General features: G+C 41.4%; 1 protein-coding gene across 7 annotated transcripts in view; it reads right to left on the bottom strand.

Moving 5' to 3' along the window:
* Nucleotides 1–328: 328 nt before the first annotated feature.
* Nucleotides 329–17,328, bottom strand: part of LOC128763129 (protein unc-13 homolog B-like) — a 108,765-nt gene continuing 91,765 nt past the window's right edge. For 3 of the 7 annotated variants that reach the window (XM_053871948.1, XM_053871950.1, XM_053871953.1), the window contains 23 exons: nucleotides 16,981–17,058; nucleotides 16,674–16,751; nucleotides 15,921–15,941; nucleotides 15,689–15,727; nucleotides 14,112–14,144; nucleotides 13,995–14,009; nucleotides 13,864–13,893; nucleotides 12,576–12,602; nucleotides 11,992–12,006; nucleotides 10,388–10,414; nucleotides 9,652–9,672; nucleotides 9,058–9,078; nucleotides 8,756–8,782; nucleotides 6,966–7,054; nucleotides 6,765–6,902; nucleotides 5,952–6,075; nucleotides 5,543–5,587; nucleotides 5,235–5,306; nucleotides 3,067–3,214; nucleotides 2,936–2,992; nucleotides 2,778–2,861; nucleotides 2,545–2,704; nucleotides 329–2,267 (listed from right to left, as the gene is read on the bottom strand). In XM_053871948.1, the coding sequence (XP_053727923.1) occupies nucleotides 1,985–2,267; nucleotides 2,545–2,704; nucleotides 2,778–2,861; nucleotides 2,936–2,992; nucleotides 3,067–3,214; nucleotides 5,235–5,306; nucleotides 5,543–5,587; nucleotides 5,952–6,075; nucleotides 6,765–6,902; nucleotides 6,966–7,054; nucleotides 8,756–8,782; nucleotides 9,058–9,078; nucleotides 9,652–9,672; nucleotides 10,388–10,414; nucleotides 11,992–12,006; nucleotides 12,576–12,602; nucleotides 13,864–13,893; nucleotides 13,995–14,009; nucleotides 14,112–14,144; nucleotides 15,689–15,727; nucleotides 15,921–15,941; nucleotides 16,674–16,751; nucleotides 16,981–17,058 (1,632 nt within the window). In that variant the 3' untranslated portion in view covers nucleotides 329–1,984. The remainder of the gene's footprint in view (nucleotides 2,268–2,544; nucleotides 2,705–2,777; nucleotides 2,862–2,935; nucleotides 2,993–3,066; nucleotides 3,215–5,234; nucleotides 5,307–5,542; nucleotides 5,588–5,951; nucleotides 6,076–6,764; nucleotides 6,903–6,965; nucleotides 7,055–8,755; nucleotides 8,783–9,057; nucleotides 9,079–9,651; nucleotides 9,673–10,387; nucleotides 10,415–11,991; nucleotides 12,007–12,575; nucleotides 12,603–13,863; nucleotides 13,894–13,994; nucleotides 14,010–14,111; nucleotides 14,145–15,688; nucleotides 15,728–15,920; nucleotides 15,942–16,673; nucleotides 16,752–16,980; nucleotides 17,059–17,328) is intronic. The other 4 variants (XM_053871946.1, XM_053871947.1, XM_053871949.1 and 1 more) reach the window with 4 other exon arrangements.

The raw sequence follows: 17,328 nt of genomic DNA, 5'->3' as shown, positions 1-17,328 counted from the left end.
CACACACACACGCACAGTATATATATGACTAACTATCAGAAACATTTATCCGTCATCTTGTTGGGGATTACTGAGCATCTTATTTGGAAGTTTGTTGTTAGAGTTAGGGACAATGACCTCTTCAAACTGGCCAAGAAACATTCCTAAATACTTTGATAATGAATTGGTTTATGGAACTGACCCTAAAATGGATCAGCGGTTTAGTTACTTGCTTTGACTGAAATTTGAGACTCGGTCCTGAGTGAGTTTGTGGTGTTGACCTCTCGAATTATTAAACACAGACCACTTCTTGATTTATAAATATTTTTATATACAAAATATTGTTACAATGATATTCGACATTTGACATACTTTACATACATTAGTTCCATCTTGATCATTTACAATACATACAAGGAAAAAGAACACAATTCTAGATCCGTTTGTGTACAATAAACATGCTGTGGCTGTACAAACCCATCCTAAACAGTCCACTATGGCGCAACAGTCTGCAAACAACTTACAACATTAAATGAAATACAGTAGCACTGTGAGGGAACCGGAGTTCCTTGGCACATGGTAGACTGATCAAGTCCAACCTTAGACTTGCTGCTCCTACGAATGAGATAAGAATTTGTCAGTACATCTGGAAAGGCTGTTGTGTGAATTCTCTTGTTTGCTCAAAATTGAAAATTGTAAACAAAAGTATGTCCAGAAAAACCTTTCGCAGTATTGTCCTCTACATGTCCACCACCGTTCAGCTGAACATTTGGCAAAAGTCCCAAAGCTGGACCCGATATTCTTCCCTTCTTTTAGTCAGCTCAAAGAAGCTGTATTTTGTTGTTGTGGAATGCTACAAACAACATGATCCACAAGTCCAAGTATCGACATAGCCAGTAAAACATCACCGTTCACGTTTCATAGCAGTTTTTAGCCTGGTCAGCTCACGCAACAAACATGTTCAAGTATATCAGGGTTGTGTTTTTGACGGCAGCAGATGCAAATATCCAACTCATACAGAGTTCAACCCAAAGGCGACGGGTCAAACGACATTTGAGTTAGCTAGTGGTCTTCAGTTGTGTCTAGCTGTGACGATGACACAAGCTCAGTCATCTGGTATTCAGTGTAGAGCTCAGGAGAGACCGAGTCCTGGTGAAACGACATTCAGGCAGCGGCACCTTAAATCTCTTGTTTCACATCTGAAGTTGCTCCACATATAATAGGAAGGACACAAGAATACATTGAGAGAATCATGATTCAAATGTCTCTGTCCATGTATCCTTGATTTGTGCCGCTCCATTGTTGGAGTGCGCTCGTAAGAGTGAGACATACGAGTCGACTGGGCTGAACTACTCACAACATAGGGCACCGCACTTGCCAGCCTCCTCTAGTGCGAGTCAGCAGCTACAAAGGGAATGGTAACAGCAAAAGCAGAGTAAACCTTGGATGTTTCTCAGTTTCAAAATGATCAAACAGAAATACATTTGGGCTCAACACATCCGTTCCTATGTTGGAATGTCTGTAATAAGTGAAAAGCAGGGGCGTCCCATATTGACCTTTATCCAAAATGCCGATGCTGTCCCAACTCTTCAGACACCACTACGTGCACTCATGTCTGGCCACATCGAATCTGCTGTCATGACACTAACACATCCGTTATTGTCACCGTGAAGCCCGTATTAAACAAGCAAACTCAAGTAAGAACAGTACTTCCACTGAAGTTCCACAATAACGTCTAAGGCTTCCGAAAGCATTTTCAACATATTTGGCGTTTTCATTAGGGAGGTTCGACAAAATCGGTTGGCTGCCTAATGAAAATCTTTTGTTTTTCGACAACATCGTTTAATTCAGACTTGTTTAATCTTTTTATGTAACTTGGTGCTTCCTCAAGGTTTCACAGGATCCTGAAAGTAGCTCTTGGTAGTGTATAGTGTTGTGTGTAACATCCAATGTCCCCATTTGGTCAGGCGTGCGGCTGCCTCAGTCAATAATCGAGAGGTGGCTCTCATCTTCCCTCCTCTGCAGGTCGCGTTTCAGACTTCAGCTTCACGAACTCTTTAGCAACTTCGTCCGCAGGTCGCTGAGACAGGATGCGCATCACCGTCATGCCGGTCTCATCCGTCTGTATGCGCGCTCCCAGAGGGCACCAGCACACGCAACTCTTCCGGTCAGCAACATCTCGCAGCTGGAGCACAGCAACGCCGACCACGCGGTCCGCCCTGCCGAAGCAGTAATCCTTCACTCCTACCTGGAGCTCGTAGCAATCTGGAGACTCTTTACCTAGAACACTGAAAAGACCAGCAGAAGGTCAGCAGTACTTCTCAACTGTCAACTGAGACAATTAAACAGTCAAATAAAGACATCAATTGATGTGATCTGATGATTCTTTTCCATCCAACATCCATCGCAGTTTGTTACCTCATAATACCGTTCTAAAGTAGCAGCCCGAACCAGAACAGTGCGCTGAAACCTAATACAGAGCAGGCGAGTGCGGCAGGAGAGCCTGGCTGCTCAGGTATGAGCCTGTAACACGACACACTCAGAACAGGCAGGATTCAAACTCACAACTGGAAAGACTCGTTGAACTTGGCCGACCAGCTGTTGTTCTTGGATTTGGTGGTGAACTTTCGCTTCTTGTCGGCAAGGAAAGGTCCGACCATGGAGACCTCAACAAAGGGTCGGAACATTCCGGACGTCTGCCACTTCATGTCGTTCACAGCGATCACTGCCGGTGGAGGGACGTGAATGATTCTGTTGCACAAGTCTGACAAGTTATTTAAAAACAGGAGATATTTTACCTCTGACAGCCACTTTACGATCCTTCCCAAGCAGCATGTCGATTTGCAGAACAGCTTCTCCGATCGGCTTCTGTACCCCGGAACCTGCAGCAAGAGGCCAAACCAAGGTGTGATGCCAGCACTGCTAAGATTACTGGGCAATATTAACAAGCCTGCACCTCTGTCAGGTCGGATCTTCTCATTCCCAGTGATCCTGATGCCCATCCCGTCGTGCACTGGTGAGAAAATGACACAGTGAAGGGCTCTGAAAGTCACATGACCACATTTTGTGGGTTCAATTGAGGTTCACCCTGAGAGTGCTGAGTGGTGACGAAAGTCTTGATGAGAGCATCTGTGCTCTGCGAGTAGAGTGAGAGCGCGTAACGCAGGGACGCCAGCTCGGGACTTTTCTCCACAAACGCCTTCTTCAGCCCGTTTCCCCCGGCGTGGAAATATTGCTGATGGTGGAGAAGGTGTGGTTTAGTTGTTCATCGGAAGCTCATGTCACACTTACTACAGACAGTGTATAAATATTTTTAAATCTCTCAATCCATGACACGACAGCTCCTCCAGCAGGTCGCTCTCAACAAACTAAGCTCAGTCAGTTTAAGAATTAAAAATAAGCGCCCTCCTTAGGCCACATGTTCTGGACGTGTCCAAGCCTCAATACAATCTGGACAGCATTTTTTGATTCCCTCACAAAACATCTTGATGTTGAGATCAGACCATGTCCACTTAAAGCTCTATTTGGAGACGGAGCCACACACTCACCATGGCCTAAGCCTTGAAAAGATCCGACACTCTGTAAGGAATTCTCCAGATAAATCGGTCAAGATCTGGGGGCCTTTTGGTTTCACTCGAGAAACGCAAGTCACTATAAAATCATACCTTTACCCTCTGCTGTTATGTCTATAAGTAATTCATACTTTGCCTTTTATCTCATGTCTGTTTGAATCCAACAGAAAGCATCCAGATTCATTTTGGTATGTAAATAGTTACTGTTAAGCGCTTTCTCTATTTCAGTAATAGTGTCTTGGAGAATATGTTAATTACCTTCCTGGCTATTAAGGGAAGGGTAACTATTATTTTCTTAATTTTCTTTATTTAATTGTATTATTATTATTATTATTATTATTATTATGGACGACACTTTTCAGTCCTCTGTAAAACAAGCCTTGGTTATGTATTTCATAAGTTTGTCATATATTTCTTTTGTCTAAAATTAAAAAACATTTCTGGAATGTAAAAGCTCTATTTGACTTGACTGGGTGGAATGAAAATGTATAGTCTAATAACCAGCGTCTACATTCTCTTGGCCCGGAGGGCAACTCTGCTCAGGTGCAAGGACGCTGCCCGGCCTACACACCTTCAATGCCTCAAAATCAGATATTCTGTCACCAGAAAACCTTCCATGTAATACCTGACTCTTTTATTAAAGAGTTTAAGGCAGTTTGACTGTAGAAACAGTACATTTGTAAATTATTGCAAACAAAAAGCAAATATAGGCTTGGATGGATCAATTGGCAGTGACATGGTTTTGACCTAGTTCGAAGCACAAGTTGGATTTGCTTATTGTTATTTAACCTTTCCTGACTTGTTTAATATTTCTGTGTGCTTTAGTGCAACATGTACTTTGTTACAGAACATGACTTTGTCAACTCTTCATTAATGATTGATTTTGATTGATATTGAATTTTGGGGAAGGAAAAAAAACTGCAACCTAACACTCAACCCAGATACAGTTCTGACTGTCTCACCTGCCTGTTTGCATGTTTGTGCCTTATCACCACTGTGTCTTGTGCATGTGCACCGCCAATTAGTCCTCAACAATTAAAACGGTTTGAGTTACAAAATAAGTGGCAGCTGTTGATGAAAAAAAAGAAATGATTAATGTAAGAAATGAGGTGAATTTGTTCAATTTTTAATGCTGGGTCTCACTGCATCACATCAGTTTGAGATGTATATTTAACCATGCATTATGAGCTACTCAGTTAAAAGCTACTCTCATTGTTTTTTTGTTTTTTTTTAAGAATAAATCAATATTTTTGATGGTGTTTTCAAACATGTGGCTCCCAAACAAAACCACAGGGACTAAACTTCTTCAATCAAGCATGCTCTAAAAAATATCTCTGACACCATTTGAAGACAAACGAGTCAGAATGAGAGAATTTGAATTCTAAAGACAGAAAAACATTCTGCCTCTGACAAGTCGAAGATGTTTGACAGCATGATGGATTGGGAATTTCACTCAGCTAAACACGTTGCAGACACAAAAATGAAAGTGTCACTCTTTCATGACAGAGCGATAAGACTTGGGAGACTCCCAGCATGAATATTGTGGCTAAATTCTCACACACCGGATTTATGATATCTAAGTTTAGCTCCAGCTTTTTGCTTTGAACCATCCTACTGTTGGCTAACTGAAAGACTGCCTTGGAAGGCCGAATGACGTGAGAAATAAATCAGACATCCACCAACCTTGATGGTCTCCAGCCCCGCGTCAATAATCACACACTGTTTGGGAGTGAGAGTTTTGGCTTCACCGCCTCCCTGAAGAAGGAAACATACATTCACTGAAGCAGCGTCCAACTGTCAGGTGAAGGACAACAGTCTGACGTCATTACACAGGCTGTTCAATTGAACGGCTTCAAAACCCTCAAATCAACAGCCTTAAAATGTAATCTCATACACCGGTCTCCAATAATTCTAAAGAATGGCATGAGTCATTTCTGTCTTGATCTCAGTAGCTTGAATTCACGACTCTGTTGAAGGTGCGGGTGCATTACCTTCAGGTTGGACAGTCCCTTAGCAGCTGTGAGCAGCTGAGCACCCTACAGAGAGAAGACAGCTGGATGACTTCCATCACATGATAGTATTTTATGAACTCATTCATTTTACAGATGATGGCTGATGATAAGCCAAAGGCAGATGAAGTTGGAATTAACTGATGAATCATTTTTCAAAATTGATGGTTCATCAGCAGCAATGACACAGATGAACCACCCGGGGGCAGAAGAGAGTAAGTAATCGTTTGTCATCAGTGAATAAGATTTGCAGGCCATTTCTACTCATCTACACATGATGTCTTCATAAATGGAGGTATGTAAGTCTTGGCAGCTACTAGCTGGTGTGCGATGGCGCTGTGTAAGTCATCAGTGCACAGACAAAGAAGCGAAACATGGCATGGGTGCCGACCAGGCTGTCGTTGCTCTGAGGCAGCACCACGGTCTTCTCCAGGCTGCTCAGGACCAGCTTCCACAGGTCCTTCAGGATTCGCTTCAGGACCGTCTTCTCACAGATGTCAGCGAAGATGCTGAGACTGAATCAAAGAGAAGTGAAACAGGTGAGAAACTGGTGGAATCAGCGCAGCCGCCATTCTCTGGAATGCTGCAGGAGAATGCAGTGACCACACTCTCTTCATGTCGTGGAACATGAACATGGAACATGTCTCGAAGAAAAAGGGTTTCTACTACTCTGAATGTACTTGAAATTCTTATACAAATATTTTCAAGACATTAAAAGAGCTTTAGTTTAAATAAGGTGATATAAAAACTTGAATATAGCCACCATCGTGATTTATTGTGCTATTGTCAAACTGATGCAAAACAAACAATATTTTGTTGTTTAAAAGTATGTATGGGTCCATCATGTGATTCAGTAATAAACCAAATTCATTCAAATTGAAAAATGTGGCTTCTTGTGGCAAATATTCTTATACCATTAAACTGTGATTAATTGCATTTTCAAATGATTGATTTTGTTTTGCTGTTACATATATATTTTTTTACTTGGTCTGAGGAAATATTCGAATATTTTGAGACAGGATTTTTGAGTTCTCTTAAGCTGTAAGCCATAATCAGCTATATATATATATATTTTATTATGAATGGAATACTCACAACCCACTAGGTGTTAATGTTTTTATTATTACAATGAATACACTATGAATATTCTATTTTTCTTGTGTGATCTGTCGCGGCTCCTGTTATTACGCGTCACGCCTCTTACTTTCCATCAAGAAACTCCATGAGGGGTCGTAGCGCCGCCTCGGCATCAGCCTCCGCAGTGTTGTGATTCGGGGGCCCTTTCATCTGGTACAGGATCTCTGCCGTCTGACGCATGCACCCATTGATGCGAGTCTGGAAGCTGCAGCCAGACCACCATCAGACACATGTTCGTCGCCTCGGAGAAGGATGACAGCAAACTCACCTCTTGGCAAACACGGTGCTGAAGTTGTCCAGGACGGTGCTCAGCTTCACCTGCAGCTCATTGAGGATGTCCGCTGCTTCTGTATCCAGCTGTCACACGCACAAAGAGACACTCACAGTTTATTTACCAGCAGCTGGTAAAATTAAACAAAAGCTTGCGTTTCCATGGCGATGAGCAGATGCTTGCATCCATCATACTTCTGCAACACAATCTGGGGATGTGAAAACCTCAGTTATTGCACTTTATGAACTGCGACAAAAGCACCAACTGTTGTCAGAACTTTTGGAAACTCAAGTGTCAGGTGCATCTTTGAAGCTTTGCATTTAACCTCATGGATTTCAAGGCCTGTAGCTGATCTTTACATCGCATCCCCTGTTTGCAAAGTTCAGTCATTTGATGTATTGATGTTTCACAGAAAGAAATTGGAAGATCAAAAGAGACTACAGGAGAAATTTTATTGTGACTCTCCCCGGTGTATGAGAGTCATCTGAACGCACATTGGGGACAATTTGCACTTAAGCCTGCCATGTCACATGACCGGCAGGACCTTTAAATAAGCACAGTTGGGACAAAATGGACTGATTTAAAATGTAACAAAAATGGTGATGATGCAATCCAAGATGACAAATCTTAGCCTAGATTGTTCTAGAAAAAAGGACGCACGAGAAGACATTCCTAGATCTGCTCGCTTTCACCCATAATGAAATTTTTATACAGAATACATTTGCACTTCTTTGGTTTTATCGAAAGAATTTGCATTTAAAATATCACTGACTGCAGTGAGCTCAGCTGCACAGCAGGTGGGAGCAGCACAACACACAGGAGATGTAATGAAGAAGTTACTAACAAATGAGAAAAGCTGCAAGAGAAAACAAGGGCAGAACATGATCTGTGTTTTGCAGCAGAGTCTGTGATGAACCATATAAATATTTATGCAAAAATAAAACTGCCGTCTCATTCTGGTTAGTCTCTCATGCCCTGAGTGTTCAGCAAATATGCTTTTGTGTTTCAATCTGATGCCCCCTGAGCTCAAGCAAGGATACAAAACACTGAAACCTTTGCCTGTTTGTTTTTGATCACAAGCCTCGACATGAACAAACACCTTCTTCCTCTGGTGGGAATCATTCACACAGAGCTGGCAGTGAGCTCAACAGTAGAACAACAACTTCGACAACCCTGACAACGAAAACGGGCCGGTAAAATAAAAGCCTGAAACCATCAGACAGTCACATGAGGACAGACAGCCATGGCTCAAAGTGTCTCTGGCAGAAAGACGATACCATCAGTTCCCCTGAATCTGTGTTATTAGAAAGAAGACGTTGGGCAAAGATCCACGGTGCCCAACATGAGGGAGAGTGACTTTCAGGTGACAGTCTTTACTGTTCGGGATGATTAATGAGGACACTTGCAGTAAAGTGGAGGATGGACAGTCCCCTCACTCAGTGCTATTGGGCTGGAGCCAAAATGTTTTGTGTCGCTGATGAACGTCTTGCGCCAAATCCCAAATAGTACATGAAGAATCTGCTGATGAAAGCTAAGCATCCTTAGCTTTGTCAACAGGCTGCCAAGGACCATGACGCATCATAAGATCCTATTTTTTTAATGTGTGTTCTGAGACCTTTATATCAGCAACACCATTTTATCTACTGTAGCTGTCCTTCCTACACTCTCTCATCCAGTTAACATTTCCGGCCGAACTTTAAGATAAGGTGAAACAAGATGTCTTATTGAATCTTTCACGAGAGTGAAAACAAAGTATGCCATGGTCTTGCCACCCACTTATCCAGTACCTTCTTTGTGACGGCTGTCGCTTCAGTCTTCACGTGGGAGCAGAACAAAGACAACAAAAGACAGAAAAGTAAGACGTTTTCAAAATAGACTGGGCCACTTTTATTTCATTAATATCCCTTTGGATGTTGCACAACAAAAACAAGCCTTTCTGCTTCACTGATCTTTATATTTTTGCTAAAAAAAAAAAAGTGGATACAAATAACTGTAACAACACAACTGTGCGATAACTGAGATGCTTGGCGAGATTTCCTCACTTACAGTAACCATGCTTCAAAATGGAAAGTTTACATGTAACACTAACCTTGTTTATTTCTTCCTTTGACTGGTGAGCCACAAATAAAATAAAAATGAATCATGATTAGACAAATGATAAACTGGCACAACATTGAAAAATAAAAGAAACCACAGCACTACTACTGTCCTGTGAAGCTGCTCTCTCATTCTCACTACTACCCATCTGTCACAGAGGGAAGTACAGGGAAGGCACGAGACAACAGGCAGACGGTAACAACAGTGATCAGAAACTAGAGGTGTCTCTCAGGGTTGAGCAGCGATTGCCCTTTAGATGTGTGCTATGCATGTAATGATGTGTGCAATGAACTTCAAATGCATAAACCTTTGAATAATTAACCCGAATTGAATGCATATATTTGGTGCAGTGTGTTCATGACTCGTTTTGAAAAAAAATCAGATTATTGAACGGTTGACCTTCACATCCTGTGCCAGATTAAATTCTGGACATCAATCATCGTCCAGATGATTTATTTATTCAGGATATCAATTTTGTACGAGCCTTGAGTGGAGCAGTCTCCCTGGAGCAAGGTTATTTCAAGGGTGACAAATATGTACTCTCAGCGACGTCCACACTAAGACGAGGCGCGTTTAAGCTACCCACCTGTTTGCTCTTAGAGTCCTCCTTTGGTCGGAGAAGAAAAAAAATACTGGTTATTTTTGTATTATTAGTATTCTTATTTCTTTTAGAATTAGCCCACAATTTTACAAGATGACAATTTCAAAAGAATAAATCAATAAATCAAACATTGATACCAGATATGCACAGGGCTCTGTGACGCAGTTTATGATGCAACTCTTAAAAATCTTGACAGAACATGACAGTGTCCCCTCCCAAGTCCTCTGGAGCTCACACCCAATCACGTATTATCTAGCTTGAACCAGAAACAAGCGCAGGCTGAGGGAGCTTTCATCCGATGCAGAGACAACTGCAACTCCCTCCATCTGCTTGGATATTTGAATAAGGAGGAGAAACAACAGCTGCAACCAAGTTGAAGTGGACTACATGGAGCACCAGAGCGAGTGCTAGGACCCTTCAGCCAGTTCAGTTCTTGCTTCCCTTTCTTAAAAAGCCTTTAGCACCTGTGTCCACCCAATAATAGTGACCTTGCTAACTATATAATTCACCAGTGTTTTATGCCTCTCCTGTACAATTGCAGATTAAATTATGGCTTAATTGATAAACATCCACATTATCATTCTCCCAACAACGTTTCTCCTTTCTTTCACCTCAACTTTGGCTTCAGCTAAGTCACTACATGGCGACTTTAAAAAAGGTTTGATTTAAAACAGCAAGCCAGGGAAGCACGCTCAGGGATGTGACAATATAAACAACCAACCTCTTTCTCCTTGTCCTTCTTTTCAGCCTGGAAGGACACACACATTTGAAATAATAAAAGATGCTTTGCATTCACGCTGAAGTGCATTCACACAAACATTTCATTTGGCAGCTTCAAAGATCTTAACGTTTTTGTCCAAAGTTTTGACTGAGAGGTGAAGTCTAACAACAACAACAAAGGCCTATGCTTTCTTTAATTAACATTTAACCTTCATTTACTCAGTCACTCCAGTACTTTAGACCCTGTGAGAGTAGTTTGTGGTTAAAAGCATGGCATTATTTGACAGACATGACAATGTTAATATCTGTTGTTCAGCTATATAAAAACAGAAATGACCTTTCGAGTTCATGCCATCATCTCATGTACATTAAGTAGCCAAGAGAGCTCATTAAAAGTGAAGTTAACGGATCATAATCACCCCGCTGGGCTGGTGGCAGTGCAGGACCCTACTCTCTTGCAGTACATCGTCTTATCTGCTTGGTCCTTACTGTTTATCATGTATAAATAGACAACGCAGTATTCAGCAATGCTGGTATCATAGATGTTCATTATTGCACTATTATGAATGTATTAAGAGCCGGTGGGGGTCATTTAGTTCATGTTGCTGTTGTGCTATCAAAGCTCTATAGTTGCCTTGGTTCCACTCAGGTGTGAAAGTAGTAGAACTAGCAGAGGAGGTGGAAGTCGTCCAGCGAAGACAGGATGGAGCATTATTTGCTATTACATTGTGTTCTTATTGCTCCATCTAGACCTGAAACCTTTTTATTATGAGGAGTTCCCACCACAACTGAGAGACCTTTATAACCCAGGGCCTCCACCCAGCTCTACAGAACCGGAGCTTCTCACCAGTTACCAGCCCTCAAGTGGATTCTCTTGGTGTTGCGGAGCAGTGACTCAACTTTGAACTTTAAGCAGTGATCTTGTTCTTTCACAACTAAAAACCAGCTGTTTAGATTAGAAAGGGTAGGGACATAGATTGACTAGTAAAAGTCTAGAGATTTGCCCTTTACCTTCATTCACCAGGACAGTCTGATAACAAGGTGCCCTGATGTGTCAGTCAGTCTCCTGCAGTGATGTCATTCCCTCACTGAACAAAAGCAAACTCTTGCACTTGAAGACAGATTACACTTCTAACTTGTATATGGCATTTCATCCTAGTTCCATAGTAAGAAGTACTGTTTACATTTCTGCTTTTGTAGTATAGCAGCAGTAATAGTCATTTAAATAACAGCAGTATTAGAAAATGAAGAAAAAAAAACGTGGTGTAATAAGGAGATGGTGTTATAGTATAAATAGTAGTAGAAAATGTAGTTGTGGAAGTAGAACCGTATTAAGTGGGTGGCAGTACTGGTAGATGTGTTTGTAATAAACATAATAATGGTACAAATAGTACAGGATTATGGAAATAATAGGGATACATGCTTTACATGTTGCTTTATCATTCATTTATAATAGGTACTGTATAGTTAGGACTAGTAGAAGCGGTGATAGACGAATTTGAAGCAATTGTACCAGTTTTTGCTGTATGTATATCAACACTGACTGCAAATCTTCTGAAATACATTAATGCACAAACACACACAAAACACATACACACTGCTCACCTTATCCTTGTGAATCTTATAAACAAAGAATAGAACAAAACAGAAAAATGATAGTGAATTTTCAGAAACCAACAGCGGGACAGAAAAAGGGAGACAAACAAGTGTAGACGCAGAGGGAAACAACAATGAAGCATCAACACAAGGGAGCAGTCGAGTGACTGATGGAATAAACAACAATTTAAGTAGACGGACCTGGGGTGGCGAGCGAGCAAACAAGCGCTGCATGTTCTGATTAACGCTAAACTCATATGTAAACATAAAAATAACAGCCTGACAGTAAACAGGCATTCGGGAGTGGTATTGTGTCGCTTCAAGCTATTTTCAGAACCACCAAACTCCCTCAGACACTGAAAAATGTTTTCATTTTTTATGTGACCTTTTGCTCACTTTGCCAACTTTTTAAAAACATTTTTAGCAATACATTTTATGTCTACTTTATCCATAGTAATATCCTAGTGAACTGAAGTAATAATTTAACAACATACTGAGGATTAATCAAATAGTACTTAATTTACATAAAACACAGTTTTAAATACAGTAAATAGGAGGGAAGTTGACTACCACACACAAACTACAGCACAAACCTTTTGCTCTTTCTCCTTGTTGTCAATCTGAGAGGGGACACAAGCGGTTTAGACCAAACAGCAGACTCAACTATGTTTTCATGCTGTTCAGTACTAAAATGTGTTTCAGTAACTCCAGCCAAAACTCAGTGAATTACATTGACATTTTGAGTTCACACACAAACAACAGTACCCAATTAGGATTTCCACGATTTGGACATATTTCCTCTCTTTAGTCAGCAACACACTCGAATCTTTAGGCAAGAACATGCTGATCAACATGTCGGCTCGACCTCGACCTCCGTCTACACTTTCCCTGCAGGCTTAATAAGCAGCATGTGGTTTACAAGGGTTACGGCCTGAACGTCACACACACTCGCAGTCTTAAAAATCAGGCAGCCAAATGTGGAGGTGTTAAGCTGTGACTGTGAGTGTTACCGCCGGCTTTATCTGGGATTTAACGCTGAAGCAGAAGCAGTAGAGTGAATGGAGCGCTCTATCAGCCCAACTATTACTGCTATGACAAACATCACCTCAAACCAGACACCATTCAACCCCAACATTCTAACCACATGCTATTTAGTGGGACACAATCTGACCATTTTTTGTACAGTACAAAGCTAACTAGCACAACAACTAGCACATTTCATCCTAGCTTTTGAATGAAATATACATTTGGGGTTTTTTTGCAATTGTATGGAGTAGAGTTGTGGACGATACCTCCGTATATGAGACAGAGTGAACTCAACTGAATGCAGAAAACACCAGTCCATTTGCCATCATAAATCCATACAAACTTACAGAACACCACCTTCTGAGTTTGCTTCCAACCAACCCTGAAAGTTTGATTGAAATTCACTTGTCCCTATTACTTATTCAGTTTACAAATGAACAGAAACATACTCTAATACATAGCCTGCATGACTGGAGGAGGTTATTATTGATTCATGCTGCATTTAGAGGTAGCTTGACACAGCCAGATCTCTCTTCTGTCTCTCATCCCTGACATAAATATATTTCATCAATGGCACAAAGGCAGCATCCAGGTGGTGTTTTTTCAAAAACAAAAGACTTCTTGCCGGTCTTGTAAAAAAAAACCAGAATCCAAGCCGATTCTGAAATATGAGCAGGAGTTTGGTCTAGAGTCTCAAGTACCACAACACAAGTACTGAGTTTTATGCGCCCAGTGCTTTCCTCAGAAAGACTGACAGTCTTGTGCCTACTCAGCGTGATCTCTACACTTTGTTTACTAAGAGAGTGCATAAGGCGTGCCAGTAGGGAAAAGCTGTTGTCAGTGTTCCTCTCTTACCTCTGATCCTTCAGAGTCAGAGCAGCCAGACTGGGAGTTAAACGAAAAGCATGAGTAAAGAGAAGATGGCACGACGCAAAAACAACAAAGAATCAAGACACTCTCGGTGGCCATGACCTACAAACTCTCACCTTGGTCTCTTCCGACTGACAAAGGAAAGCGAAACCCAAAGAAAGGCAAAGTGAATTAGATCTACGTGATATTGTTGTTTTTTGTTGTGAGGCTCTGTTTTAAGATTCAGTACCCACCATGTTGTCCTCTCCACCATCGTCGCTGACCGCCTGGTAGTAAAGGAATGGAAAGAATGCAAAAGGCGGTGCATGAAAACACAAATAACAAAGAAAAAAAAAAGAAATGTGAGTGACCAAACATGCCATGTCCTATGCCTATACCAAAAAGTGAAAAAATGCAGTTTGCCAGAAATCAGAAATCAAACTAAGCAACCCAGAGATAGTTTTGAGTCTTTCAAGGGAAATAAAAACATTGAAGAGCTAAGCTTTTCAAAGATAAATACATTCTGACATTTCTAGTCCCAACACTCTGTTGAGAAAATCTTGACTGCTCCTAATTCCTTGTTTATTATTATTTATTATTATTTATTGACTCCTAATTCCTTGTTTATCATCCACTTGTTATGTTTGGCTTCTGAAGCTGTAATATAATTTCATAATAATAATGTAACATATAGATGTGAGTATTAAAATATTCAGTAGCGGAGGGCAGTAGCGGATGCTTAAACACACAAATGACAGCTGATGAACACAGTTCTGATACAGATATGTGTCAGTGTTCATGAGGAGTGTTCATTTAGCAGCAAACAAGCTCCAAAAGGAGGTCAAAGCAAAGCAAGTCAAGCAAAGTCATGCTGAGTTCACTCATTAATTAGAGAAAAAAACAAGGCAGTGAAGTAATAAGCACAATAAAAACAGGAAGAATTAATCACAGCATGTCTGAAAAAAACGAATGACGAATAATAAAAATATACTCCAGATATCAAATACATTGTGAGTGCCAGTTCATATATGTGCATGGATTACGTATAAAACGTGGGGTACTGTATATTTTATAAGACTTTCAAAGAAAGTAAAGAAATTGACAAAAATTCACCAAGCGCAGTCACTGAATTTTTTTTCTGCACACGGCACAACAACTCAACAAGCTTGTCAATTTGGCAACAGTTTATGACCAGGAGGAATCGCAGGGGTCTACAAGTTAAGCATTTCTGCCTGATGCACCTCCAATGATACCTCTTGAACTGACTACAGGATCATCAGTGTGGAGCCTCTTGATGTCATGGACATGTCCCTACAGCCCCCTGCCAGCCCTTAGATACTTGTTTGTACCCATGTCATATCCTTCCTTTGGCAAGCGAGCCAAGAGCTGCCTCACTTTACATTCAGTGCCTTCTTCAGTTTGAACCCCATGGTCAAAGGGACTTCAGGATGTGTTGAAGTGGTGCTCCTGAGCAGCCTCTACAGCTGATCTCAGCTGGCTACAGCAGATAAAAGTGGTGCCTGCCTGCTGCCTCCAGTTTCGTGCTCCATCCCAAAACTCACTTTACCTCACGCGAGGCAGATTTTCAACTCTCTTTCTGAAACATTTGGTTACCTTTACACTCTTGTTCCTTTTCCTTTAAAGGAAAGTTGTCAAAAAATGACAGATCACCTGTACATGCATACAGGACCTTCACACTGTCACACTGAGATGTGTAGGATTCTGAGGGGAAAATGTCCAACAAACCCACAAGACAGAACGAATCCACCCACAACGGCAGATGACTAATCCTGCCATCAACTCTGAATTGTCATCTTTGAGATTCACCCACCTCTTCGTCAAACTCCTCAGGTTCTTCTTCATTCTCAAGCTTTTGGAAGGAAATATTTGCACCATGAGCAGCATTCTCAAGTCACGAAGGAGAAACAAGCCGTTCGTTGACTAGGGTGAGTGGTTCACAAGGGGAATGAGCACAACAAATGGTTCATTGGTTTCGTAATTGTTCGCTATGGGTGATAATGATTGAGGGAAAGTCAAACTACAGCAGGGGAACCTCGACATACCCGCTCCTCCTCAGCTGTTAGCTGTAGGAACACAAACACTCGACTTGACTTCACAGTTTAGACACATGGAAATAGAAATACACAGACAAATTGGAAGACAGACTAAACATGCTCAGTCTAACTCCTTGGATGGAGAGTTATTCTGGGTAAGCATCTGGTGCAGCATTTTGGGGGGGGGGTAGATGTGGAGAAATCTTAAATCATCATAGCACAGCAAAACTGCTGACTCATTTGACTAAGTGGCACATAGAAAACAACTTGGCATGGTCACCCAACACCCTGAGTTTCCCCACAGACGCAGCTTCCAGTGAAGATTATTCTCTGCTTGTCAGTCACAGACACAGGCCATGATTCTCCAGCCATCACTGCGTGCCTAAGGAGGACACTGCCTGCTGATCCAACTTTCCTGACTTATGCATATGTTTCAGATGTTTATTGCTTGATAAAGTTCCACCTGTCTGGTATCTCAGCAAACGTACGTGATGTTTCCCTTCACTCTGCCTCCAGTGTTGCTCTGAATGCGCCTATATTCTGATTAGAAATATTTCAAGAGATTTGCGTAAACAGGTCCAGTATCCAGTCCAATCACAAAGTTTGCCCTTCTTTAAATATGAAGTGAGAATCTGAGCATCCAAGTCCATGATATGTGACATGAGCTGCATACGTCCTACAAAGTCAAATTGCAAATACATAGACACAGATCACAGCTGGAAAACTACATTAGCAACTTGTGTTCAGCTGCTCCGAACTTACTTGTTTGGCTCCCATGGACTCGAACATCTTCTCCAGCATGACTCTCATCTGCTGGATGTTGTTCATCAGCACACATGGCTGCGGAAACAGATGGTTGGAAAACATTCAGCCGTGAAAATGGCAGCAACGCTGAGTCAGCAACCAGTCATTACAGAAGTCATTTAATATGGAGGTGTAATTCACACCAATAACAAGTAAGACATATATATTTTATGTAAGCAAAGTTAAAAGGGCGACTGAAGGACAGCATGCGACCAGAAACAGGGACGTGTTAAAGGTGTCAGTAAATACACAGATCAGTACTCACAATCTTTTCCTTCTCGCAGTAAGAGGGGAAGCTCTTGGAAAGCAGGGCGCAGTACTGCAGCAGCACTTTGGTGATGGTCTGTCGGAAAACCAGCAAAAATACAGGCTTGGTTCCACCGAACATCGCTTTCATTTTGAACAATAAGGCAGACTGGTCACGGGTATTTGTGTCATCCTTCAAATATGAGCTAAAAAAAAGTGAGTCAAAATAAATAATTTAAATGTGTGATGGAGGGGCAAAATAGGTGACATCCCCCAAAAGCCACACTGGTGGTAGCAGTGTTTGAGTAAAATTTCCAAAGACAAAAATTATAATTAAATAGAAAAACACAGCAGAAGCACAGACCTC

The sequence above is a fragment of the Synchiropus splendidus genome, chromosome 7 (assembly GCF_027744825.2).
Source record: "Synchiropus splendidus isolate RoL2022-P1 chromosome 7, RoL_Sspl_1.0, whole genome shotgun sequence".
Classification (NCBI taxonomy): Eukaryota; Metazoa; Chordata; class Actinopteri; order Syngnathiformes; family Callionymidae; genus Synchiropus; species Synchiropus splendidus.
Note: the sequence above shows the minus strand (reverse complement) of the source record. Positions and strands in the feature narration are given on the sequence as shown.